Raw genomic sequence first — 17,431 nt, 5'->3', positions numbered from 1 at the left:
GTTAGTTTAGCAAAGCTCTAGAACAACTGGGGCACGGTTAGTTTAGCAAAGCTCTCGCTCCCATAAATGCTTGACCCAAAGGTCGTTCCCCGCTTAATACACTACGCTAATTTTTATCACCTGACTTGGACTTGAGTCCACTACACCACTGAGGTCGGTAATTTAGAACAACTGGGGCACGGTTAGTTTAGCAAAGCTCTCGCTCGACTTACAAGAGGTCCTGGGTTCGATGCCCATCGGCAATTCACCTAACGGCTTCCTTCTCTCTTCGTTTTCGGGACGATAAGACCATAGCAGTTACAGTTCCCTCTGTCAAACCTCTTAAAAAAAAAAATCATTTTGTTGTTGTTGTTGTAGCGGCTTTAGCTTTCGCCGAATGGCGATAGCAGAATAAAGAAAAGATATCTTCTTGTATCTGCTATACTCCGGGGTGATGGTCTCTAGCTCTAGCCATGTTAAATTGGCTGGCTCGTCCTGAACCGCAGTCAACCATCGTGAGGACTTGTGCTTGGTCTTTAAAAGCAGAGAGAACCCTTTGAGGAACTGCCAGCTTGCTAGGCTGGTTAGGGTTAGCTGTTCTCCTCCTTGTTTATAGTCCCACAGCCAGACGCTAGTCTTCTCTCTGTTTAACGTCCCCTAGCCAGACAACTGTGTTAAGCGTAAATGCTTGACCCAAAGGTCGTTCCCCGCTTAATACACTACGCTAATTTTTATCACCTGACTTGGACTTGAGTCCACTACATCACTGAGGTCGGTAATTTAGAACAACTGGGGCACGGTTAGTTTAGCAAAGCTCTCGCTCGACTTACAAGAGGTCCCGGGTTCGATGCCCATCCACAATTCACCTAACGACAGATAGTTCTATCGACAATTCACCTAACGGCAGATAGTTCTATCGACAATTTACCTAACGACAGATAGTTTTATCGACAAAAGTTCTGACGATTCGACTGGTAATAGCGTTTCAAAGTTTAAAACGCGATTTTCTCGAAATGAGAAAAGGTGGACTCCCATCTTTTTTCCCGTGGGGTCTTCAATTATTTTGTTGATAACTAATCTAATATTGTATTTAATCACCTTACATTTTAATAAATTTGTAAATTGATTTCAACTTCATGAACAAGAACATGGTATAGGTATCTATTTTATAGCCTTCAGACATCAAATCCCTACTACTGGCCCCATTTCATTCAGGGCTTCATGAACAAGAACATGGTATAGGTATCTATTTTATAGCCTTCAGACATCAAATCCCTACTACTGGCCCCATTTCATTCAGGGTACCTACATTGTAAGATTGTTTTCACGAGGGTCAGAGAATGTACCTGCCTAAAGATTCAATTGTACCTATGTCTATATCAGGCAGCTTACCCAGGAAAATCACCATTTTAAGTTCTGTCTGCAATTATATCTGGGACAATTCTGGGTATTACCTCGGTATGTCATCAATTCATCACACTCATCATCTTAGAAAAGTCCAAAACACGATATTTTTCCTAGGGAAAACGGAAAACTCTTTTTTTTTCTTAAGTTCTGTCTGCAATTATATCTGGGACAATTCTGGGTATTACCTCGGTATGTCATCAATTCATCACACTCATCATCTTAAAAAAGTGCAAAACACGATATTTTTCCTAGGGAAAACGGAAAACTCTTTTTTTCTTCTGTGTCTACAATTATTTATACCAAAGTTATTAAAAGATTTCCGTAGGAAAGTCCAAAATTTGGAGCAAAGTAGCCCCAGGTTACGGTACCTCCATGTTTGTTGTATTTTTCAGAAAATTTTCCTGGTTTCCGTCAAAAATGAAGTGCCTGATTACACGGGTGATGGATACTACAGCCAAGCTTTGATTTCCATCATGTGTGGGGTGAGCATGTGGATTTCACCGGCAGTGTGTAATGTGCTAGGCAGCAAAGCTACTATGTTCGTGGGAGCGTTGTGCTTTATGTAAGTTTCATGGGGGGTCTTCTCCTTTGGACCCTTTGCTCTAGAGCAGCGGTTTTCAAACTTTTTTCGCCCGCGTACCCCTTGGTTACCCGGATTAATCTCACGTACCCCCGCCGGCAGATAGTTCTATCGACAATTTACCTAACGACAGATAGTTCTATCGACAATTTACCTAACGGCAGATAGTTCTATCGACAATTTATCTAACGGCAGATAACTCTATCGACAATTTACCTAACGGCAGATAGTTCTATCGACAATTTACCTAACGACAGATAGTTCTATCGACAATTTACCTAACGACAGATAGTTTTATCGACAAAAATTCTGACGATTCGACTGCGCGCAACTTGTTTTTCACCTTCTGTTATTTATTATGATTTTTATTTTGTTTATGTTATGTTTGCTGCTGTTTGCTAAACGTCCAGTAATGGACATGGCACACAAAGAAGAAGATGTTAGGTGTGTATTTTTCATGTTTGAAGAAAAAGAAATGTGTTACACTGTTAACCCCTCCCCCCTCCCCAAATACGGCCCTGGCTCGTGTAGGATTTTAGACGTACCTTTCGACTAAAGTTCGTACCTTTGTTTACATTAGGTTCCTCATCTCTTTCTTTATACATACCTACCTATACATAATTATTTACATAGTTATAGTGTTATAGATGTTTAATTGTTTATGTTATGATTATGAAAGAATGTAAAAATAAAATTATGTAAAAAAATAAAAAAAGATAGACTCTGTAAATAATAGCGTTACCTACTTATTTACAGACTTGTTTTTATGTCAGGTTCATTAATCGCTCACCAGGTGGCGTACTAACACACTGGTAAGCAGTGTAAGCACGCTCCATACACGAGGCTATTGGGCCATTTTTCACTTTCAATCAAAAATGTACCTATAGTAGATACTTGATGGTGGATTTCAACAACGACGTAATGAGAGATTTAACTAAAGGGAGAATTTTTAATGGTCTCTCAATTTTTTCTCGCGTACCCCCAGAGGGTCTCTCACGTCCCCCCGGTTGAAAATCGCTGCTCTAGAGGACATTTCTTTACAACAGTGCAATTTGGTGGGTACCTAGTGGGTAAGGGCATAGGTGTAGCCATTCCACTTTGATGGTATAGCCAGGGGCAGTAAGAACGCTAGATGCACCGATTCCCGAGGGATCACTGAAGATAAGAAATATTAAGCACATGTTGTGCGGACGGATAACCGTGCGAAGTGGACGGTTTGAGACATTCCGACTGTCTCAGGGGCAGTAAGAACGCTAGATGCACCGATTCCCGAGGGATCACTGAAGATAAGAAATATTAAGCACATGTTGTGCGGACGGATAACCCTTTGAGACATTCAGACTGTCTGACAGACCGCAGTCTGACAGACCGCAGTCTGAGCGTGAGGGGCTGGCCTTAGGCCCGTCCCCCTTTAGACGCTTAGATACGCCACTTTGAGTAGTGCATAATCGGCTGCAAAGCCAAACCTAGTTGTGAAAACGATAGCGAGTCTTTAGAGGGTCTCTATCATTTTCATGATTTTGCAGTCGACGCTACTCAAATTCGCGCATCTACGCGTGCAGTGTGAGACGGGACTTATGGCAACGTCTAAACCAGCAATTTCCAACTAGCGGCCAAATGTGGCCTACCAGACCATTTTTGTGGCCCGCCAAGCTTTTAGGGTTTACCTTGATTTTTTCTCTTTTACTATGGGGTGGACTTTACGAAAATGGAGCATCCACACCCCATCCCCTCACTAAAATCCTGGATACGGACCTGTTCCCCTGTGTATGTGGCTCGCAAAGTAGGTACCTGCCAATGTAGCATGTGACCCTAATCAAATGTGGCCTACCAGACCATTTTTGTGGCCCGCCAAGCTTTTAGGGTTTACCTTGATTTTTTCTCTTTTACTATGGGGTGGACTTCGAAAATGGAGCATCCACACCCCATCCCCTCACTAAAATCCTGGATATGGACCTGCTCCCCTGTGTATGTGGCTCGCAAAGTAGGTACCTGCCAATGTAGCATGTGACCCGCATACTCATGGAAGTTTGAAATCCCTGGTTTTAACTATCACCATTTTCGTTTTCAGAGTGTTCATCTGCTCGTTCTTCTTCTCTATCACGTGGCTTCTATACGTAGCTTCAGGGTTGGTGGGGTCAGGAGCAGCTCTACTGTGGACAGGTCAAAGTGCTTACCTCATCCTCAATTCTAACCAAACCACTTTGGAAACCAACTTGGGTTTATTTTTTGTGCTCTACCAGAGCGGGTGAGTGAAAATTGGATGATATTTCTTCTCAATCATATCGAGATATGTATAGCTATGTAGGTAGGTATTTACATAAATACAGGTTAACTGACAGACAAAATACACCTTACTTCGATTGCAAATCGGTCTTACTCTCTGGTGTTCTTGTGTAAACGCAGCACCTAAATGAGGGGTATTGACTAAATGTCTCTTTTTTTCCATGTAATGAGATGAGGGACACATCACCACTCTACGCCATAGTGGCTATAGGAAGGGAAATGTTTCATCGCTGATTATAAATTATGTATTTAGTGTATGTGTTATTGTGAGCGCCACAAGATATTAAGTATACCTACCTAGTTACACGTCGAACATTTTTTTTTTTTACTTTTATTTATCTTTAAATTTTATTGCTCATTGAATGAAGTGGTGCCTTGCTTTGGTCTCATGAGTGTGTTATCGTTTCAATAGGTAGATATTTAGTGGCATTACCTCAGAGGGATAATACCCATTTATCTATGTACTTTGATTGATAAATTATTGAATGCTTTGATTAATTCATTACAAATTGTCATTCGTAAATGGTTTCTTCAAATTTAAACCTGTAAAGAACGTAGTACTTTGGTACAAGTTTGAGCTCGATCCGACCACCAGGGACAGAGTTATGGCCTATTAAAATTTGAATAGGCCATCAATCAAATGATATACTTACGCGTTCATGATGATTAGAGATATACAATTACACTGTGATGTAGGGGATAACTTTTTTCATCAACTTACTTCTTACACCACACTGCCTCGGCAACATAGATCCACCTTGTCCATCGACTCTGTGTGGACACAGCTTGAATAAATTTCATAAAACAGTCACATAAGTACCATTGGGGGTACTTATATAGGAACAAAAGGAAGATATCTTTATAGTTATATTAAAATAAACCATTCTCATTATTATTACATCATTCAATTTTTCCGTGTTCTCCCGCCAATTCTCCTGAAGCACCAAGAATGGAAAATTCATATCGATTGGTGATTTGTGCTTCAAATAGGTCCCCTTTAATGATTCATATTGAAGTTCGGTCCCAAAAATAAAATTTCGGAACATTCCGCCCCCGGAGGTTCATCAGGGCCGAAAGTCTAAATTTCATTTCTGGGTCTGAATTTCAATATGACCCATTAGTGGGACCCATTTGAAGCACAAATCACCAATCCATATGAATTTCCCATTTTTGGTGCTTCCCCTATTGGCAGAAGGACATGGAAATATGAAAAATTGAATAGGCCAAAACTCCGGCCCTGGTTGTTGGATCGAGCTCAATCTTGCATTAAACTACTACGTTCTTTAAGACCTTTGATATGATGTATCACAAGTAGGGGGTTCTCATTTAAGATTTTAAAGTTCGGCCCCCTGGGACCGACCCTACCTCCGACCTTAATTTCGGAACTACCTTAAAAAATGGTATTTTAAAAGATTTCATCGCTACGAAATGAAAGGCGGTGTAACAGACACACAGTACTAAGATAATATTAATTCTTATCAATTTCTTTATTGATTTCATTCATATTTGAGAGTAAGAATAACTAAAAATTTCACGATTCTAAGCAATGTACCTTTAGGGTGTTGTTTTATCTTTTCAAATACCATTTTTTGAAGTAGTCACCAAATTTCGTCCGGAGACAGGATCGGTCCCAGGGGGGCCGAACCTGGCTCCGACCTTAATTTCGGAACTACTTTAAAAAATGTTATTTTAAAAGATAAAACACTACTCTAAATTTCAGCTTCCTATCTTTAGCCGTTCAAAAAATATTCAAGGGTCCCCGACTTTATAAACACTGTATATTATTAGATTTTAGCCAACACCAGGTAGGTAGTTAAAGGTAATACAGACGAGACTTGGCTGTCAAGGTCACAATATGTTTTCTAAATACCAATATTATCAATGTAAACAAACACGGCACACGTTGATGTTAAAATAATTAGCGAATAAATTTCCATCACGTGGTAAATAAATCAACACAGGTATACATATACATATCTACCTATAATGCACTTTGGTGCATAAGAATTTGCCCATCTATCCATCTAGATATAAATAAAATTGTAGATTTGTCTGTACATTGCTTAGAATCGTGAAATTTTTAGTTATTCTTACTCTCAAATATTAATGAAATCAATAAAGAAATTGATAAGAATTAATATTATCTTAGTACTGTGTGTCTGTTACACCGCCTTTCACTTCGTAGCGATGAAACATTTCCCTTCCTATAGCCACTATGGCGTAGAGTGGTGATGTGTCCCTCATCTCATTACATGGAAAAAAAGAGACATTTAGTCAATACCCCTCATTTAGGTGCTGCGTTTACACAAGAACACCAGAGAGTAAGACCGATTTGCAATCGAAGTAAGGTGTATTTTGTCTGTCAGTTAACCTGTATTTATGTAAATACCTACCTACATAGCTATACATATCTCGATATGATTGAGAAGAAATATCATCCAATTTTCACTCACCCGCTCTGGTAGAGCACAAAAAATAAACCCAAGTTGGTTTCCAAAGTGGTTTGGTTAGAATTGAGGATGAGGTAAGCACTTTGACCTGTCCACAGTAGAGCTGCTCCTGACCCCACCAACCCTGAAGCTACGTATAGAAGCCACGTGATAGAGAAGAAGAACGAGCAGATGAACACTCTGAAAACGAAAATGGTGATAGTTAAAACCAGGGATTTCAAACTTCCATGAGTATGCGGGTCACATGCTACATTGGCAGGTACCTACTTTGCGAGCCACATACACAGGGGAGCAGGTCCATATCCAGGATTTTAGTGAGGGGATGGGGTGTGGATGCTCCATTTTCGAAGTCCACCCCATAGTAAAAGAGAAAAAATCAAGGTAAACCCTAAAAGCTTGGCGGGCCACAAAAATGGTCTGGTAGGCCACATTTGACCGCTAGTTGGAAATTGCTGGTTTAAACGTTGCCATAAGTCCCGTCTCACACTGCACGCGTAGATGCGCGAATTTGAGTAGCGTCGACTGCAAAATCATGAAAATGATAGAGACCCTCTAAAGACTCGCTATCGTTTTCACAACTAAAGGTTTGGCTTTGCAGCCGATTATGCACTACTCAAAGTGGCGTATCTAAGCGTCTAAAGGGGGACGGGCCTAAGGCCAGCCCCTCACGCTCAGACTGCGGTCTGTCAGACNNNNAATGAGTAGCTATGACATATGTATAAATGCGCATAGCGACCGGTGCCAGCATGGTAGGTAAACATTGGATGTTAGGATAATTGAGATATTGGGAAAACCCTACAATCCTGCAGTGAGCACCAAAGTTGTGACATAATAACACAAAGAAACTACATTTATTAAGTAGCCCAAAACCTAGCTTTCAGACATTCCAGTAGGTGCTGGACATTGGCCAAACATCTATATTCTATAAAATTTTGTATAAAAATCAAATTTCTCATCTTGAAGTCAATTTTATGAAACAAGAGTCGAGTATTGGAGAGGCAATTGTTAGCGGTACTCTTTTCAATAATAATTTTGACCCCCTAATGATCTGTTTTCTGTTTATCAGCAATTATTTTGTTGATAACTAATCTAATATTGTATTTAATCACCTTACATTTTAATAAATTTATGTGCCGTGTTTGTTTACATTGATAATATTGGTATTTAGAAAACATATTGTGACCTTGACAGCCAAGTCTCGTCTGTATTACCTTTAATTACCTACCTACAGTACCTATAACTACCTACCTATGTACCTATAGTACCTATAACTATCTACCTATAGTACCTATAACTACCTACCTACAATACCTATAACTACCTACCTACAGTACCTATAACTACCTACCTATAGTACCTATAACTATCTACCTATAGTACCTATAACTACCTACCTACAATACCTATAACTACCTACCTATAGTACCTATAACTACCTACCTACCTGTCGGACAATGACCGTAATTACAACCCGTGTCAGACTCAGGACAGAACAATGGAGCTAACACAATGGCTATTAAGAGCAAACATAATTTCGTTCCGAACCCACGTACTCCGAGCTGTCAGCCTCACCTGGTCCCATGGGTGTCATGGAGATCAAAAGAAAGAGGATCGGACAAGACCTGTCATGAAATATTGTTCAGGATATCATGAAATATTGTTGAAGATGTACAAGAGACGCTGGTGCGAATTTGGGCCCATACTTAATTATATTTTTACTTTCTATTACTACAGTATAGCGAGCTAGTAATGCTAGAGCTTACTACAGTATAGCTAGCTAGAGCTAGTAATGAAATTATTGCAATCGGTCCAAATTTTTTCACCTTACCTAGGGCTCAAGGAAAGAATTTCGCAAACATTATGAGAGTTATGCTGTTACCGCCCGGGGTCGACTATATCCTAAACAGAAAAGGTTCGTTCCAGGAACGGCTGCCTTTCTCCTATCCCTATATCCTAAACAGATAAGGTTCGTTCTCGGAACGGCTGCCTTTCTCATATCCTGTCCTCCTCTCTTCGTATTCGAAACGATAACACCCTGTTGTTACAGTTCCCTCTATCAAACCTCTCCCAAAGATAAGTACTGACAGGATATACCTATCCTTGCCCTGGTGCATTCGACGGCATAACTACATTATACCATTATAAATACAGTGAGCTAAGATCTGAAGTAGCAACCACAAAGTGGTGGGAGAACCATCAACCATTTCGCCAGCACCTGAGAGCTCCTCACTGGGGGGCTCGTCAGACTGTGTTTGGCCGGCGCTCGGATTATTATTGGCGGTGGGATCTACCTTTCATTTTCCTTCTAATTCTCCCAGGGTCTTGGATCACCTTTGACTATTTTGAATACTATTCTATCTTGTTCAAATGTCTCAATAATAAATGAACAAGTTAGCTCATCTTGAATTAATATTAACTTAATAAATATTTCTCATTATAATAAATCACCCCTTAATAAAACAAATAACTGTTCATTAATTTCCTCAATCGAAGTGTTTTCATTTATCCTCTCGCCACGGGCCAAATAACCCCGTGACAATTCAAACTTTTCTCTTCTTCCTCAGGGCCTTCATTGGTAATTTGGTCATCTACTTTCTCTTCACGGACAAAACCTATATTGACGCCGAAACACGGAATTTGGTTCTCGTGTTTGTATCTGTCGTTGTTACTTTGGGAACTGTTCTCCTTCTCTTCCTTCCACATTATGAAAAGGGTAAGTTATACCATTTTATTGTCTGGGTGGGGTACAACCCATTAGCGCCTAGCGTTGCCATATGACAACAATCGTACTTGTCTCGGTTTTTGCTGATCCTAGACGGCAGAACACGATAGATATTGATGCATCCTTATAGAATCAGTTCTGAACAACCAGCTGATGGGGGACTTTATACAGGGAGGATGCCAGTCTGAAATTTCTCTTGCTAAATAAATAGCAAAGGTTGAGTGCTAAAAACGGGAATGAAACACTCATCTTGAAAATAAATAAAATTATAAAAATAAAATCGAACAATTCTTTCGGGAACTATATTAGTGAAACAATCAAAAAGATAAACGATAAGCTAATAGAAAATTATCAAATAATACTTTATCATTTTCTTTTTTAGCTGTTCAACGCCACAGGCAATCGAATTCAACGAATTCTGAAAACAGTCGTACAGCGGTTACCGCGGAGGACTTTGAATGTGTAGGTTGGTGGTGCGAGTTCAGGTCAAGTCATGAAATTTTGTGTATTGAATTGTGACTAGCAGGATTAACAAAATTAAACGTTATTTACAGAGGCAAACTATAACAATCAGAGTCCTTGTATTAACACAATTAAAATGCCTTAATCAAAAACTCAAAACCTAAGCTAAGGCATGGCCTGAATAAACTTTTACCAAAACCTAACCCATGTAGGTATGCATAGGGCCTTAATCAAAAACTCAAAACCTAAGCTAAGGCATGGCCTGAATAAACTTTTACCAAAACCTAACCCATGTAGGTATGCATAGGTACCTACTTTGAAGCATGGTCATAGTATAGGTACCTACCTACATCATAATTTCTGGTGTGATAGAATTGAACTTTCACCTAACTTATTATAACTTTCTATTAATCTTTAACCTAACAACACAAATTCAATCGTTGCGTTGTCAAAATTCCGTCAAAAGATAGGTATATTATCAGAGGGAGCTGCCTTGACTGTATTTTGTGAGTCCCTAGCTTATAGGTATGTAGGTAAGTATTTTAATATTAATATCAGAACAATTACGATTAAAAAGGTTTTAATTGGTGAGCTTTCGATGTCACTTAGGGCATCATCTTCAGATCAAGATAGATGATGTCCTGAGTGATATCGAAAGCTCACCAATTTAAAACCTTCTTCATCGTAATTCTCCGGATGAAAATATTATTACATACTTTTATCTGAATTTAATTTTTAAATATTTATCGATTGTTAAAAAGAAATCATTTTATTTTAATTGTTTCTATGTATTTTCAGAGGATTTGCTGGACTTGGACAAGGAAGGAAACGAATCAAACGATATTGTAGTTTTAAATATTTATCGATTGTTAAAAAGAAATCATTTTATTTTAATTGTTTCTATGTATTTTCAGAGGATTTGCTGGACTTGGACAAGAAAGGAAACGAATCAAACGATATTGTAATCCAAAAGAAACTAGCTAAGGATTCTGCGTTGATCCAAAGTATTGAATCCCCATTCCAGACCTTCAAGAAAGGATGGAAAATCATCGTGTCAGTAGATGTTCTGATTCTGCTGTTTATGTTTTTCAATATAGGTAAGTACCTAGGTACATATATGGTTAATTATGTACCTACCTAGGTGGTACCTAAGCATTGAAAAATCAAGTACATACCTAGGTACCTATACCTACTTTAGAAGCATAGCAGTTTATTCGTTTTTCTCTTGGTGCTCAATGGCCGATTTTGGCGATTTAGTTTTTCATAAATCTATTCCGCGGACTGATTTATTTACAGCATATATTACATAAATACCTATCTATAGTAAAAATACCTAAGATGTAGGTGCCTGCACATATGATTCTGATGATGAGTCATAAAGTCTACAATATTAGGTAATCCATCTCGAATCTCATCTAATATTAATTAATATTTTACATGAGAATGGGTTCCACATGGTTACAAATGCATCCACGGAATACCTTAGGTGTCTTATTAAGGAAATACCTTAGGTGTGTACACACTAATACAGTTAACACATGCACCTATTTTTACGACCCGTACAGGTATGTAGGTATTTGGTATATCTATTTATCCAAATAAAACAGGTGCCCATATATATAGGTAATTATTTGATTATACCTACCTACTTTCTCTTTTTTGTGGCCAGGCTTGTAAGCGCTAGGCCGCGGGTTCGATTCCCGCCCGTGGCGGATTTGATCCTGATGGGATAATGTTCGTTCTCGGAACGGCTGGCTTTTTCCTATCCTGTCTTCCTTATCTGTTCGATTTTGGGACGATAAGACTTTAGCAGTTACAGTTCCCCCTGTCAAAACTCTAAAAATAATAATAATAATAATAATAATAATAAAATAGGTAGGTAGGTAGGTAGGTAGATATTTATAACATGTATTGTAAACTCGTATTAGAGGTACTTACTACCTAAGGTATTCATTTTTTTGTGTTTTTATAGGTTTCTCCTACATATTCACCATCGTCTACAACTCATGTTTAGGATTTACTCGTGCGATTCCCAAAGCCGTGGAAATGTTGCCTTTTGCAGGCCTCATGTCTGGAATCGGCGGTATGGTAGGTAAGTAGAAGGTCTCAAACTTATTTATTTATTTATTTTTATTTTTTACTTTTGTTTTTGTTACTTGTTCTTTTTGTGTTCTTGTTGATGTAATTTTGTATTGCTGGGTTTTGTGACCCGTCAAATAAATAAATTAAATTAAATTACCAGTTAATGACAGACTGATATGGTTTTAGTTCTTTACAGCTGTGGATGCCCTTCCTAACGCCAACCCTCTTTATTTACCCGCGGGCTTGGGACCGGCATCACGAAGACACCGGCTTGTGCACCCCTTATTAAATTCTAGATTTGCACCCCCTAAAGACTAGATTTGCACCCCTAAAGGCTAGATTTGCACCCCTAAATTCTAGATTTGCACCCCTAAAGGCTAGATTTGCAACCCTAAAGGCTAAATTTGCACCCCTAAAAGCTAGATTTGCAACCCTAAAGGCTAGATTTGCACCCCTAAAGGCTAGATTTGCACCCCTAAAGGCTAGATTTGCACCCCTAAAGGCTAGATTTGCAACCCTAAAAGCTAGATTTGCAACCCTAAAGGCTAGATTTGCACCCCTAAATTCTAGATTTGCACCCCTAAAGGCTAGATTTGCACCCCTAAAGGCTAGAACGCCGACCCTATAAGTAAGAAAAGGCTAGGAGGAAGAAGACCGGTTGATGACAGAAAACAGAATAGATCAGTTGCGCTTACTTGGGTGATATTGCAAAGTCATAGAGCAGGAAAAATGAGGACCAACGGAATTTTTCTTTTTCTTCTACGACTTCTAGATCCCGAGATAAATCGATTTAAAAAATACCGGTAAATCGTGAAGTTTGACGTCACGGCATGCGCTCCCGTAGGCGATGACGTCATAAATTATGACTCCTTCGTTTGTTTGTGCGCAAGCGTTTTTGCGCATTTTGACGTGAAATCTGACGTCACAACTCTTTGAACTTTTTCATTCGAACGGGAAATATGTCATTTTTTTTTTTTTTTTTTTTTTAATCTGGCGGACTGTTTTTAATATTTCTCCATTCCATATTTTCAGGTGGCATATTGCCCGCTATTATCAAGCCTGAGCTGCCCCTTCCATTCAACATAAGGCCCTTGATGTTGCTAGCTTTCATTTGTTACGTCACCTCTTACGTCATAGCTTTCCTAAACTTTCCCGATTCCTCCATATTTGGATACACCTATGACAAGGCCTATATTCATAGCTCGTAAGTGACATCGCTATAGGACAAACCGTTCTTGAGATATTTTGTATACCACCTTTTCCAATTTTCCCATTTAAACCTGTGGTACACACATACGTAAATACGTACATACATACGTACAGACCATGGGCTAAAAATCACTTTTTTGACATCAGGGGATCCCAAACCATTTCCCGATTTTGAAAATTTGGACCGATTGCAATACTTTCATTACTAGTATACATATGTAGCTCCGCTATACTGTAGTAATAGAAAGTAAAAATGCTACTTATAATTTTATTCATGTACCTAGCTAAATAATAAAATTTCGTAATAATAAACTAAATCATTTTTTACCAGGTGAGTCTCTGTATGCGAAAGGTTCTGTTCATTTTATTGTCTTTTAACCTAAAAACACATTTTGTTACTTTTTTTGTGGGCTCAGTAGGTACATAAAATAATGAGGGTCTCAGTGAGAACAGTATATAAATGGGAAAATGGGCCCAGAAATAGCCATTATACATACCTATTCTTTCATGTATTTACCCTTGCAATATTGTAATGTTGGTAGGTACCTATAGGCATTTTTTACCAGGTGAGTCAGTGTATGCGAAAGGTTCTGTTCATTTTATTGTCTTTTAACCTAAAAACACATTTTGTTACTTTTTTTTGTGGGCTCAGTAGGTACATAAAATAATGAGGGTCTCAGTGAGAACAGTATATAAATGGGAAAATGGGCCCAGAAATGGCCATTATACATACCTATTCTTTCATGTATTTACCCTTGCAATATTGTTATGTTTGTAGGTACCTATACTTGATGCAAAAAATAAATAAATTCCAATTACAATTGTATTTTGTTAGGTAGGTACCTACCTAATATTAGTATTGATCAATTTATTCACTTACAAATAATGGAGTTTATTACCTCTGAAGTTTTGTTCTGAAAGTATAGTTTTCATATTGAACTTATTACATCACACCACCAACAACATTAACTATCAGGAGCTCATGGAGACATTTACAACATAGGCGGGATGTTGCTGATGTTGTGTTTCTGCTCAAACTATTATTATTACACGATTGGATCAAACTTTATTTACAGATGGTAACAAAATGTATCTACATATATAGGTAAATACAAAATAAAGTTAAAATACATATATATCTATATAAATAAAGTTGTAGATTTGTCTGACATTGCTTAGAATCGTGAAATTTTTAGTTATTCTTACTCCTTATGCATCCACGATTCCAAAAATCACATTAGAAAAATTTCTGCTTTGGATCAATTTAAGTTTGAAGAAACCATTTACTGATGACAATTTGTAATCTATCTATATACCTACCTAAATAAAATTGTAGATTTTTCTGTACATTGCTTAGAATCGTGAAATTTTTAGTTAGGTATTCTTACTCCTTATGCATCCACGATTCCAAAAATCACATTAGAAAAATTTCTGTCTGTCACGCTAAATAGACCTTTGGTTGTCCTCTTTTCACGCCAAAACGGCTCGACCGATTTTGATGAAATTTTTTGTGGTTGTTAAGAAAAGTACTCCGGGTGACATAGGCTACTTGAAATTTTCACATTCCATCCTGATTCAAAATGGCGGCGGTTCAAAAACGTGAAGAAAATGGCTTAATTAGACCGTTTTTGTCCTCTTTTCACGAGAAAACGGCTCAACCGATTTTGATGAAATTTTTTGTGGTTATTAAGAAGAGTACTCGATAGAAAGTCGTGTGATGTTCACACCAGATTTTTCAGTTTTATGTAATACAGACCGAGTGTACTTGTACAAGTACACAAGATTTTACGCAGTAGAGACCTGAGCATTTTTTCAATATTATCTCAACATACTCGTAGACCCCGCGTACTTGTACAAGTAACAAGTACACAAATTTCAAGAAATTGCGCCAGTTTTGTTACCACACAGAGAATTTTAAAATTTATGCTGCACTTTTAAGGAGGTTTTAAATTTGTGGAATATTTTTGTTTACTTTCTGAAAAAATCAAATTTACCATATGTATACATATGACTAAGTAAAAACATATAAAAATATATGTCAGGTCTCTAGGCCTATATGAAAATTGTGTACTTGTGAAAGTACACTGGGTCTATATTGAGTAAATCAGAAAAAAAGTCTTGGGTCTCTATTGAGCAAAACTAAGTGTACTTGTAGGTACAAGTACACCAGGTCTCAAGAGGATATAAAACAATTCGAGAGACCGATAACAATATAACAAACATTATACATAGGTACATACTTGTACAAATCTAATCTTGAGGGCCTTTGACCCAGAGTAGATAGGTAGTATACCTACAATTCAATCAGTGGCGTAGCGTAGTCTAAATTCAAGTGTAGGGCGTTGTAGGTTGTAGGGCTCATGTACAGGTCTACCAAGTCCCATCACAGTACATGCCATTAATATTTATGGGCATTAGAGTGAACTTTTGAGCTGTATGGCCGCCATACACGCCATACATACATGCTACGACACAATACAATGTTTACATTGTCCTTTGATTCTGACTTTCAAATCCATCCTTTGACTGTATTGAATTGAAAGTATCTACCATTAACTTTTGTAAATTTACCTAGACCTAGATATAAACCCTAAAGCTCCCTATAGTAAAGACAATGACATTGATTCGACCATGGCATAAAACAACAAGCTGGTACCAAGTTAAACAACAATATTGTCGATATATTATGAGAGGACGTTATTGTTAAAGTCTTAGCTTAGGCAAAGGAATCTGAGTGAGCAGTGAGGTCTACAGTTCACAGAACCACTAGTATAGATACCGTCATATTACAGTGAAACCTCGATATAACGAAGTCCAAGGGAAATGCCCAAAATTTCGTTATATCGAGGTTTTTTGTAATATCTATTTTTCGTTGTATCGAGGTTAAACTCGAGATATATTATGAGAGGACGTTATTGTTAAAGTCTTAGCTTAGGCAAAGGAATCTGAGTGAGGTCTACAGTTCACAGAACCACTAGTATAGATACCGTCATATTACAGTGGAACCTCGATATAACGAAGTCCAAGGGAAATGCCCAAAATTTCGTTTTCGTTATATCGAGGTTTTTTGTAATATCTATTTTTCGTTGTATCGAGGTTAAACTCGAAACTATTTCGTTATATCGATTTACTTCGCTATACTGAGGTCTTCGTTGTACTGAGTTGTAATCGGAGTAACTTCGTTGTACTGAGGTAAAATTCTACTCGGTTTTAAGATCACTTCGCTATACTGAGGTCAAAATCAGAGTAACTTCGTTAGACTGAGGTAATTCTACTCGCTTTTGATCACTTCGCTATACTGAGGTTAAAATTCAACCAATTTCGTTATACTGAGGTAATTTTCTCGGGCTCGTGCCCCAAATTATTTCGTTTTATCTATTGTTTTTACTTCGCTGTACGGAGGTTTTTGCCTCTGAAGGGAAGGGAAATCGACTTTTCTTCGTTATATCGAGGTTCCACTGTAATATTGTTTCCTTTCTTCTATTAACCGTTTGACAATGTACGAATGGATCCCCCATTGCTTTTGTTATTGAAATACCACTATGTCACATGTGGTTGTCCCAATTCTTACTTGTGAAGGTCTCAGATATCAGTAGGTTGAATTTAAATCCGATAATTTTAGATGATTGATAGAAAGAACTGTAACAGCGGAAGTGTTATCGTCCCGAAATCGAAGAGAGAAGAACAGGACAAGTGAAAGCCAGCCGGTCTGAACCTTATCAAAAGTTCACTTCGGGCGGGAATCGAACCGGCCTAACTAGAGCAACTTGCATTTTCCTTTTCCATTTACCCACAGGCAATGGCCTCAAGTTTGCGGCGTATAGTTCAAGGCCTGGGTTTAACTGTAGCAAGGTTGAAAACACCTTGACTCGAAATTATGGTCGACTTGGAGCAACTTTTATTTTCAAGTCCATTGAAACGAAAAAAAAAACTTCAAAGTTGATATAGGTACCTACCCGATCGTGATAAAACAACTATCAATCAATTACCTATTTGATAGCTACTACCTACTATAACCGTGGCACTTTCTAGGAATGAGATTAGAACCGGAACTGCCAGCCTAGTTAGCTTAGTTGGTAGTGCGTCTGCCTTGTAAGCGCTAGGCCGTGGGTTCGATTCCCGCCCGGGGCGGATTTTATCCTGATGGGATAATGTTCGTTCTCGGAACGGCTGGCTTTCTCCTACCCTGTCTTCCTTCTCTCTTCGATTTTCGGGACGATAAGACCATAGCAGTTACAGTTCCCCCTGTCAAAC

The 17,431-nt window shown here is 38.3% G+C and overlaps 1 protein-coding gene and 1 long non-coding RNA gene across 2 annotated transcripts in view; both read left to right on the top strand.

The window, feature by feature from the left end:
* Positions 1-17,431, top strand: part of LOC103507076 (UNC93-like protein MFSD11) — a 43,911-nt gene that overhangs the window by 4,333 nt on the left and 22,147 nt on the right. The window contains exons 2-7 of the mRNA XM_017443164.2: positions 1,779-1,948; positions 4,038-4,214; positions 9,267-9,415; positions 10,801-10,983; positions 11,859-11,978; positions 13,001-13,172. Of these exons, the coding sequence (XP_017298653.2) occupies positions 1,860-1,948; positions 4,038-4,214; positions 9,267-9,415; positions 10,801-10,983; positions 11,859-11,978; positions 13,001-13,172 (890 nt within the window). The 5' untranslated portion in view covers positions 1,779-1,859. The remainder of the gene's footprint in view (positions 1-1,778; positions 1,949-4,037; positions 4,215-9,266; positions 9,416-10,800; positions 10,984-11,858; positions 11,979-13,000; positions 13,173-17,431) is intronic.
* Positions 13,436-14,329, top strand: LOC113466525. Its single transcript, XR_003390903.1, has 2 exons — positions 13,436-13,508; positions 13,744-14,329. It is a non-coding gene; the product is annotated as an uncharacterized LOC113466525 (long non-coding RNA).

Source organism: Diaphorina citri, unplaced genomic scaffold (assembly GCF_000475195.1).
Source record: "Diaphorina citri unplaced genomic scaffold, Diaci psyllid genome assembly version 1.1 scaffold285, whole genome shotgun sequence".
NCBI lineage: Eukaryota > Metazoa > Arthropoda > Insecta > Hemiptera > Psyllidae > Diaphorina > Diaphorina citri.
Note: the sequence above shows the minus strand (reverse complement) of the source record. Positions and strands in the feature narration are given on the sequence as shown.